The sequence below is a fragment of the Takifugu flavidus genome, chromosome 4 (assembly GCF_003711565.1).
Source record: "Takifugu flavidus isolate HTHZ2018 chromosome 4, ASM371156v2, whole genome shotgun sequence".
In the NCBI taxonomy this organism is placed as follows: Eukaryota; Metazoa; Chordata; class Actinopteri; order Tetraodontiformes; family Tetraodontidae; genus Takifugu; species Takifugu flavidus.
In genome coordinates, this window is record NC_079523.1 from 10,905,042 (window position 1) to 10,915,811 (window position 10,770).

The 10,770-nt window shown below is 45.7% G+C and overlaps 1 protein-coding gene across 2 annotated transcripts; it reads left to right on the plus strand.

Moving 5' to 3' along the window:
• Positions 1 to 925: 925 nt before the first annotated feature.
• On the plus strand, positions 926 to 6,674 carry gata2b (GATA binding protein 2b). Of its 2 annotated transcripts, XM_057030987.1 has the most exons (7): positions 926 to 1,147; positions 1,324 to 1,691; positions 2,051 to 2,638; positions 2,725 to 2,772; positions 3,800 to 3,945; positions 5,498 to 5,623; positions 5,738 to 6,674. In XM_057030987.1, the coding sequence occupies exons 2-7, from the start codon at positions 1,466 to 1,468 to the stop codon at positions 6,020 to 6,022; spliced, it is 1,419 nt and encodes a 472-aa protein (XP_056886967.1). In that variant the 5' UTR covers positions 926 to 1,147; positions 1,324 to 1,465; the 3' UTR covers positions 6,023 to 6,674. The 2 variants fall into 2 exon arrangements, with proteins under 2 accessions (XP_056886967.1, XP_056886968.1); XM_057030988.1 differs by lacking the exon at positions 2,725 to 2,772.
• The last annotated feature ends 4,096 nt before the right edge of the window (positions 6,675 to 10,770 follow it).

The following is a 10,770-nucleotide window of genomic DNA, read 5'->3' on the forward strand; positions in this document are numbered from 1 at the left end:
TCGCCGCCGATAAGGTTTTATCGCCACGCCAGATCAAAAGGGCTCACACTCCGAGCATGTGTATTTCCACATTATCATGCTGATGAGCTCTAATACTGCCACCCTCGTCCCTGCACTCCTCCTTCAATCTGCGCGCACGGTTTCCTCTTAATGCTCCTTTTATAAAAGAGTCGTGGTGCTTATAAATAATCTTATTCTGATTTTCGTCCCGATCTTTATTTAGAACAAATCATTTCTCATGGTGGGTTTAAAATAATACGATAAAAACGGCGATAGATAGATAGATAGATAGATAGATAGATAGATAGATAGATAGATAGATAGATAGATAGATAGATAGATAGATAGATAGATAGATAGATAGATCTAATCTAATCTAATCTAATCTAATCTAAAAGATTTTATCCACCTATTGTTTTGCCTGTACTGGTGTGTTCTTCGAAGTCCCAGTCATGTCAGGGACACCGGACTGGTTTCATTATCGATATTGTCACACTGTAAATATCGGATTGCATGGTCCTTCATTGAGTTAATCTGCCGGGATCAACCCCGCAGTACTCGACCCCCCCTCCTCCACCCCTCCACACAAAGTTCATCTCCTGAATCTGTTTTTGTCCGTCTTTTTCGACGCAGTGACGTCAGGAAGCGGCGTCAGGCAGGCGGCTGCTCGGCCCCGGTCGCCTGGTGCGTTGAGCCGACCGCAAGTGCGTGAAAGTGAGGCGACTGTTGATGACTGTCTTTATGGAGACGAGTCGCCCATCGTGCCACAACGCACAAACCATGAAGCCTTTGACGGGGCTCGTCTCGGCTTTGGTGCCGTGATGATTCCAACTCGATGGTTGAAACGATGGCCTCAACCTTCACACGCGGCGCAACAGAATTTCATAACGCGTTCGACTATTAGAGGAACCTCCTCTGTTCGTGGTCATTCCTGCGCCATTGGCTGAGTGGGAGCATTAAAGGAGACTCCGCCTCTGACTTTGACAGGGCTGGTCCTGCTGTCAGCCACAGTTCGACGTGTTGCTCCAAGTCCCCGCGGAAGGAGTTCGCGGACGGATGACAAACCAGCAGGAAACTGGACAAGAGCCGAGACGGACCTAAACCACTTTACCCGCGATGATCATGTGGATAAAATACTGATAAATAGGTACGGCATCTTTATGAAATTGTTGTTAAATGTAAAATATTTAGGTGCTCATCTACAGTCTGCATGAGAGCGTGGCAGTGAAGGGGATGATGGAGTGAATATTTGATGTTTGCGCATCAGTCAAAAAACGTTTGACGTTATTTTAACTTCCAATGTCTGTCTCTTGTCCCTTACAGAACGAAATACCTGATCCTAAGAAGAGGGGAGTAGGGCAGATAAAGTAGTACTCTGTAGGCAGTGCCGCAATCGGCACCGAAGCGGAGAAGTATTTTAGACCACCACACTCTTTGGATCCTGTTCAAGGGCCGAACCATAGCGATGGATGTGGCGGCGGAGCAGCCTCGCTGGATGCACCATCACGCCATGCTGAACGGTCAGCACCCGGACTCTCATCATCCCGGCCTGGGGCACAACTACATGGAGCCCACGGCGCAGCTCCTGCCCCCAGACGAAGTGGATGTTTTCTTTAATCACCTGGATTCGCAGGGAAACCCGTACTACCATAACTCCGCCCGGGCCAGAGTGTCCTACAGCCCAGCGCACGGTGAGATGGAGCGGCCTTTACGCACAACCTCACACAGCAGCCTTCAAAATCCAGGCAATTTGATTTCTTTAAAAACGAACTCACTGAGCCATAAATTACTAGTGTTTAGCTGCAGAAACATTTCCGGCAGATGAGAGCGTTAGTGTTTTCCCCCAATGATTGTTTTTCATGAACACGAGCGAGAATTTAAAATGATTGTAACAAAATCGAAGTGAATGAAGAAGCAAAGGCTTCGTTTTTCCTAGGTCTCAGAATCAGACCACACCTCCAGAAAATCAACAAGTCTATGTCACAATTTCTCATTCAGAGCTCGCAGGTCGGGATGGATAACATTAAACCTACTTTTCTGTCATGTCCAGCTCGCCTGACATCGACTCAGGTCTGTCGGCCTCACCTCCTCCACAGTCCGGGGCTCTCGTGGTTGGACGGGGGGAAAGCGGCTCTCTCGGCTCACCACCACAACGCCTGGGCCGTCAGTCCTTTCAGCAAGCCGAGCCTGCACCCACACGGCTCCGCGTCCCCCGGCGGACTCTCCGCCGTCTACCCGTGCAGCAGCAGCTCCAACACGGTCTCCGCGTCTTCGTTGTCCCCGCCGTCCCACTCCAGTCCCCATCTGTACGCTTTCCCACCGACGCCTCCTAAGGACGTATCACCGGACCCGGGAGCCGCGTCTCCCCCGGCCACCAGAATGGACGAGAAGGAGTCTATGAAATACCAAGTGTCTCTAACGGAGGGGATGAAGATGGAGTGTTCCAGTCCGCTCCGCACCAACCTGGCCTCCATGGGTGCTCAGACCCCCTCCACCCACCATCCCATACCGACATATCCCGCCTACACTCTTCCAGCGGCGCACGAGTACGGCGGCAGCCTGTTTCACCCCGGGAGTCTGCTGGGGTCATCACACGGTTTCCCCCACAAAAACAAAGGGAAGACACGCTCCTGCACCGGTGAGTGCGCTGAAGTGCAACGCAGCACATTCAGAATGTATCAAGGAAAATATGCGAAAAATTCATAGAGCTTCTCCTCAAATTAGATTTTGAGATTCAAGGACCTTCGAGGCCTGATCCTTATCTACAGTCAGGTTAGAACGAAACAAATGTGTCTCGGGGGAGGGGGGGGAGGGGATAAAAATCATCAAATGGCAAAACAGCCAATTTCTTAAATGTTGCTGATTTTAAGCGCTTATTTTATTCTTACAATTGCTACAAAATTATTACATATAATACAATTATTTCACACTAAAAACGTTAAGAGAAAATAAGAAATTTCCTTCAAATAGTACACACACGCCTATTTTTTGTTTATCTAAGTGCAGCATTTTGTGTTTGTCCTCACGATTTTCCGAAACTCGGCCTGGAATTTAACTGTTTTCTTTTACAATATGAGTCATAAAATATTCCTTTAATTGTGCTGTAATGTTAATTTCTTGTAAATGCTGTCGGTTGACAGTCCTTTGCTGCGACCCCCCCCCCCCCCCCCCCCCCCCTTTGTTAACCGTGAGTCTGTAATTACGCCCAATCTGGCTGCACAAACAAACCGAGTTGGAGCTCTCCCAAGAGGTGAGACAACGAGATCTGCAGGTGCACGGAGCCAAAATCTGAGTGTTTGGACTGACGAACACTTGTTCTCTGTTACACCAGACATCTCTTGACTATTTCTCTCTCACTTATATCCCTGTCATTTAGTTGAAATATTGCGTGCATGAAATCAAATTTCAAAATTCCCATTTTACGTTTCTAACCATTTTCCATTTGATTATCCCAAAAGGCTCAAGCGCACTTTAAATATATGCGAAAAAATGTAGAAAATATATAAATAATGCAAATAACAGAGAATATCTATTGGTGCTCGAAAGATTTCACCAGGTTCTGAAACATGGTTAAAATACATTCAACCTCATACTTTTATGATTGGGTTGTTGTTTTTACTGGCTGATAAATGCATTTCACTGTTTTTACCGATCTTTTATAGGAAAAGTGGCCAAAATTCTGTATGAAATGTGTTAATTGTAAATGAAAAGAGTTTGCAACTGCACAAAAAGCAGCGTTTCGAAGACATAAAGGGAGAACGTCGTTTTCTAAACGTCCCTGCGTTGTGTTCCTCATCAGAGGGTCGCGAGTGCGTTAACTGCGGGGCCACGTCCACGCCGCTGTGGAGGCGTGACAGCACCGGGCACTACCTGTGCAACGCCTGCGGGCTCTACCACAAGATGAACGGACAGAACAGACCGCTGATCAAACCGAAACGCAGGCTGGTGAGTGGGTGTGAGTGTGTGTGTGTGTCAGTACATTTAAAAAAAAAGAATGAAAGAGTCTCGGAGCCGGGGAAGGCGGGTTACAATTCCAGGAAAGTTATATGTTCTCAATCAGTTTCCAGGCATTGTGCGTGGGGCGCACCTTTGGCTCCTCCTGAGCGCATCTGCCTTGTTTCCGGTATCATCTGCTGCCATAGACGCGGCCTCATCAGTCACAAAGCTCCCACCACCGCTGGCGCTTTACGTTTGAATTCAGATTTGACCTTTTCCACCACCAAGTTTTTTTTTGTAAACCCACATCTGTATTGATTGGAAAATGTCAAAAGCACGTGGTGAGCTGATATTTGGCGGGGCCACGAGTTTCAGTGAAAAAGGAACAAAGCAGCATTTCCCATCATGACTTGCGTCAAAGATTAATGTTGCTATGAATTAATCACACAAACCTGACTTCATTTATTTTCACTCCGTAAAGAACCCTCAGATTCTTTTAGAATTGGAACTCCTCGATCTGCTCACACGTTTGAATCGAACGATAAAGTTACCGCGCGTTTTAATTTGTCGGCGCTTAATTGTTAGTCTGTTAAAATGACTTTTCTGTTGTCGGATGCGTATTTAAAAGCGGCTGGTTTACAACCATGAATGAAATATTAATAAAAAAAGATGGAAAAAGACGAGATTTTAAGCCGCACTCATTCGTATTTGAACGCATCCCCCCTCGCTGCTGCAAACGAGAGTACCTGCCCTTCAGGTGCAACAGCAACGGTCACGCACAATTGAGTTCTTTATTTTTATCTGCGCGTCTGAGTTAGACACAGTGAACAGCAGATCAGACCTGGTTTCCGTGAGGCTCTCTCGGAGCCCGCAGCGCTCCTGCAGCGTCTGGTGCTCAGCAGCCTTCCAGTTGTTTCCTATCCGGATGTCTGACCGGTCCAGATAAAGCAGCGGGGCCAGCGCCTGTTTCCTCCCGAGGCCTCATAACTACAACCAGGTTTTTATAGTGGTCAAGATCTCCGGACATGTCGGAGAAAGTAAAGTGATTATTAAACGCACCGAGGGGGGCTTCTGAAGCTGTGCGTGACCTCGCAGCCGACGCCTTTAAATCAACTAACATTATTTGGATATTATTGGATAGATTAGAAGACTTTGACTGACGGTGGAGTAACAAATTTCCTGTAGGGAATTAGTCAGGTCACTAGTCAAGAAGTGACATTCAGAAGGCAGGGGGGTCTTCTCACTCCTTAAATTAATCAAGTGGCTCAGTTTGGGCTATAGTTAATGGGGCAACAAAAGTGCAGCTTCATGTTAAATAATCCTCATCTGACATTTCATTCATGCTGCTGTCATGAAGGAAGACTTTGGGAGAAACACATCCCAGTCCAAGGCTGTGTGGATTGATCAACAGTAAACACAAATAGGCTAGTTTCAGCCCAACTTAGACTCATGAAGACATTTGAATCATCCTCAAAGCAGGAATTTAAACACATCTCAAACAGTGGATGTGTTACATGTGTTATGTGTTTTCTGATTTAATGACCTCTTGCGTCTTCCACAGTCGGCCGCCAGGAGAGCGGGCACTTGCTGTGCCAACTGTCAGACAACCACCACTACGCTGTGGCGGCGTAATGCTAACGGGGACCCTGTGTGCAACGCCTGCGGCCTCTACTACAAACTGCACAATGTAAGTCCCAGTCTCGGTCGCCAGTTTGAGCCCATGAGGGCGGCCAAAGACTAGAACTAGCATTGGAATGGCATGCGTGTGCAGAAATATTGATCCCCGCTGTTCGTTGCACAGGTGAACCGGCCGCTGACTATGAAGAAGGAGGGAATACAGACACGGAACCGCAAAATGTCTAACAAATCCAAAAAGAATAAGCGGTGCAGCGACGTCTATGAGGACTTCCCCAAAAGCTTACACGATAAGAGCTCCCCCTTCAGCACTGCCTCTCTGGCCGGACACATGTCCATGGGCCACCTGCCACCTTTCAGCCATGCCGGACACATGCTCCCCACCCCAACCCCCATACACCCTTCCTTTGGGCACCCTCACCACTCGAACATGGTGACAGCCATGGGCTGAGAGAGGAAGGGGGGGGCTCAGCTGGAATGGACCCAAGATGGCTGCTTGATTAAGGAAGAGACGGTGCGTACAATTGTAAGAGACACAGTATTGGGTGTCTTCAGCTTTGATTATTGCATGATTGGTGGAGCTGACGGCGTTTGTGTTGTGGGAGGAAAGGACCTTTTTGTTTACCTCCTCATGTACAGGTACCGATGGTGGAAGATATTTTGCTTTCTGTCAGCCAGGCACGCATATTTAATCACAGAAATGTCCCTGCACCTCGTCGTGTCCTCCCTCTGACGGTCTTTCTGATGGCAGTTGGTTCTGAACAGTAACTGTGAATATTGTAGATGAGAGCAAATGAAGAGGCGGTCGCAGACAGAACCATCCTCTTTAACCACATAACACCAAAAATGCTGGATTTCAAAGGAATTTTTCATAAAATAAACAAACCTAAAAGGTTAAAGAACTCCAATTTGACACTGATTTTTTTTATTATTGTTTTAATAATAATACTTATTATTGTTATTCTGATAATTTATTTCCGCTGTCTCGTCATCTTGTACTCAAAATATGGATATCCCAGTTATGACTATATTTTTAACTGAAACGCATTCTCCGAGTTGGTCACCATTTATACTCATAAGAAATAAAGAAATCATGAGAATTATCTAATCTGATTTTCTTTTCCACATACACTAATCACTAAAAACTAGCATCATGAATGTTTGCAAATCCTTTCTTCCCTGCTCTAAAAAGTTAAAAATAAAGTGGCTGGTTCTGGTGATGATGACAACAGCCATCAATCATCTAGTAGAATATCTAACAGTTTTCTCTCAAAACTAGAATTTTATTACACTTAACCAATGCTAAGATGAGCTATTATAGGCTACTTCACTGTGTTGCAAATTATTGTTGTTGAGTCTGGCTGCACCTGTGTGTGTTAAGTGTTTTTCCCAATTATTTAATCAGTCGCATCTGTTCATGCTCTTCCAGGCATTAATGCTAATGAAATTGACCTCATTCGATATTACATCAGGTTATCGTTACATAACAATCTTATTTTCGCTAATTAATCCCTTTACTACAAATTGGTTCTATCACCTGTAACTGAATTCCATGTGTTGTAGATCAAAATGACCTTAAAATCATTGTAATCTAGAAAACTAACACAAAAATAGGTTCGTCATGGTGAATGTTACTGCCGATAAGACGACTAAAAGACAACAAATTACAGATTCTTTGCACGGCGTTATTGAAGCCAGTGAATAAACTGGTCAAAGTCAGCACCTTAAAACCTGTGACCCGTGTCAAGCAATTTCCATAAAAACCACAAAAGGTTCTAAACTCACAATCTGTTTCTGACTTAAGCTCCATGTAAGGTAACATCCTGCCACTACAGGGGCAAAGGTCAACTCAAGAGTGGTGTGGAGCTTCCTCCCCAAAACTTCCCTGACCTTTCACCCTGGAAGAGTGGCACCCTCATGGTGCACTCAGACTCATGTGACTCCTTATATGAGGGGATATACTGAGAGTAATGACCGCGCGCTACTTTAAAAAAAAAAAAAAATATCAATTTAAATGTGTTGAGAGGAAGTGTGGTTAATTCAATAGCTAAAATCCATGGTGATTACACGGTACAAAAGCTCTCTCTTAAACCGCACTCAGAGGGTGAGGGAGGCTGTGAAATGTGTCAAATCTCTGAACCCGAAACACAGAAGTGTTGTCTGCGCCGGTCTCAAGAGAGGTGAAATACACAAAAAGCAGCGAGAGGCCAGAAAGATCAGAGACAGGTGAGACGCTCAGATCTGACTGAGGGTGTGTGATATAATCAGCCGTGTCCCAGGAGAGACATGACAAACCCTCCACACAGCTTTCAAACAGCTGCAGCGACACTGCAAACCATTTGTTATTATTGACTCGTCTACTTAAGGCGGGTGCACTATATTAAAGTTTGTCTTCTATTTTCTGATTCTGCCCTTAGACCATGGTGCATTTATTTACCAATGATAGCGTAGGAATGCATCCAGGGGCATGTGTAGCTGTAAGGGAAAAGGGGATCTTTTAAAACTTACAGCCTCTGTGATTTAAATAGATTAAGATAAAATTACAGCTACTGTACCTGTTACTGAACTAGGGATCAACTGCCAGCTTTGTTGTGTCAACACATTCTTTAGCTTCTCGTTCATCAGCAACATTCCCTGAAACAAAACCTATTTATCTGCTTACACACACCCTATTGGAAGATCACCTTATGTACAAATCTGATCCTCAGAAAGGCGTGTCCCTGTTACACGTACAGAGAGAGAGAAAGAGAGAGAGAGAGAATGGGAATGTCGCTCTGACACATTCCCTCGCTTTCTCAAAAGTGGGACATTGTCCAAGAATCCGATCTACAAACACCGACAAATCCTTTTCAAGCTACCAAATCGGTTCTTCAAACAATCGCCTCTATTCTTCCACCTTTTGCGCCAGTAAAGGAAGAAGGGGGGATCCAGAAGGGAGAAACAGAGAGAGAGAGAGAGAGGAATACACCTGTTCCACAGATCTGCCCTGTCAGGACTCTGTGAACGTCCTGTGTGTTGGGACCACAGGGACTGGGCGTCTTGGTCCTCACGATCTTATAACACGGTTGACAAAAAGCCCAGGGCTCAGCCCTCAGGAAATCTGAGAGGTGGGGTATCTAGGCCGGGAAGAGTCGGGCAGCCACAAAACATCTGAGGTCGATTACACCTGTGCTGGCCCACATCCCGCTAAAGACCACTGTCCCAAGACTGCAACCAGAGGATAGAGCAGATCTGCTGTCTATGCAGGTGCAGCCCTGCTACCCAGGCCAAGCCAGAGCTTCCAGCTCAAAAGAGAGAAAAGGTGAAGATAACAACACATTGAGTCTCCTGGTGTCTCCAAGAGATCCTGGTGATCAAATGCCTCAGTTATAGATTTGTTTCCAAGGCAAAGCTGCACCTGTTTGCAACTTGTGTGGAATAAGATGCATTTTACTCATTTTATTGAAGTTGTGAGGACCAGGCAAAATGCCCTCACTATGAAACACACACACACACACACACACAACACACACACACACACACACACACAAACACACACACACACACACACACACGGATGCTATCTCTTGTTTCTCCCATCTCTGTCTTTGCTCTCTTTTATTTGACGTGATTGCCTTTCTGACAAGTGCATGCTCTCTAATCTTCCAAAGTCAAGCTACTTTTCATTTCCTCTCTTTTTCCCCTCACTTTTTATCTTTTTCGTAATAATCATCGCGCTCTGGCATGAACGCCGCTGCCACAAAGACAAAAAAGTTCCCAAGATGTGGTGAGACAGGTCTCACACAGGTAGGAGGGGCGGGCGATGAAAATCAGGCCAACAGAAACTGGAGACACAGACGTGGAGACGAAGGAGAAAAAGAAAAGAGACATGGATCCACCTCGACTGAAGCTCCTGGTGCCGGCTGGGTGAACGTGCGGGTGACCGGGTGGACCGCCCTGCCCCCCCACCGTCACCATTTCCACGTGGCCTTCAGCAGCTCCGTCACATCTTTAATTTCATTGCTATTGTTGCTGCAGCCACAACACCCTGTTGCATTGTCCCGTGTGCAGCCACATATAAAGACCATGTTTTACCACCTGCAGAGGAGCCATTTACGGGGACAGGACCCACTGCAGCTGCTGCAACTTTATGAGCCCTGTAGACAATGTGTGTTTCCTAAACAGTTTAACAGCCTTATCACTCATTCACACACACTCTCCCTCTCCCACACACTCGCAAATGTGTTTTCTCAGTAACAGTTGTGTGTACTTGCACTGTGTTGCACTAAAGATGCTTTTGTCTGCAGCGCCTACGTAGGTCCAGTGGATCCTGCTTTGTTAACTTATGATAATAAATCACAAATAATGAAATAATTGTAATATTACAGTTGTCATATTAAATTTAGTCCATCTTGGGTCTGTTCCTCTGTTAGATAGAATCTTTGTGAGCTCCCTCCAACGCTGCGGTCAGGCTCCGAGGTGAAGTGTGAGCATTATGGAAGGTTGGACTACAGTCCCTTAACGGTGCTAAAGCAGAACTGAACCACTATGATGGTTCTGGGATCCGAATCGCCTCGCAATCATAGTCAGCAAGTGTTGGTGCTCACACATCACGGTTTCGCTCACACGTCCACCGACTGCAGAGCAACACTCCTTTAATCTGCATCTTTTGTCATCTGAAGATGATCAAACTGCTCACTTACGGCATCATATTATGTGGTTTTTTTTATTGTCATTTAAGAAAACACTTCCGCCAGGAACCGGTGCCCCAGGTCACATCCCAGGACAACGGTGCTCAGATTGCCATTTACAACAGCAAAATAGCTCCAGCACAATCACTGTGGATTAAGTGACACTGAATCCATTACTCCATATTCTGAAACCTCAGCCAACGCAGCCTCTCCAATTATACGTGTATATAAACGCTGCCACATCCCCATTACACCCAAACAGAAGTGGCCTATAAACCTCATTTACTAAATGACTGCGTAAAAGAGGAGAAGCAACAAATATTTTGTTTCTCTGCAGTAACGTAAGAGAACTCACTATTTATCCAGGTCAAGGGTTTAATAGAGATGAAACAGGGGGAAGAGGTGGAGAAGGTCCTTGAGCTTTACTGGACCTCAAGTGTTAAAAGCAATAAGAAGTGAGAATAGGAGGGTAAAAATGAACTCTTTTTCCTCTTTCGTGCTTATCAACGTACAAAACACATCACATGCA

Bases quoted from the DNA above. Each gene is read 5' to 3' on its own strand.
- gata2b (XM_057030987.1), top strand. From the start codon at position 1,466: ATGGATGTGGCGGCGGAGCAGCCTCGCTGGATGCACCATCACGCCATG. The intron at 1,692-2,050 runs GTGAGATGGAGC...TGTCATGTCCAG, and splicing joins GTCCTACAGCCCAGCGCACG to CTCGCCTGACATCGACTCAG. The intron at 2,639-2,724 runs GTGAGTGCGCTG...TCCTCAAATTAG, and splicing joins GAAGACACGCTCCTGCACCG to ATTTTGAGATTCAAGGACCT.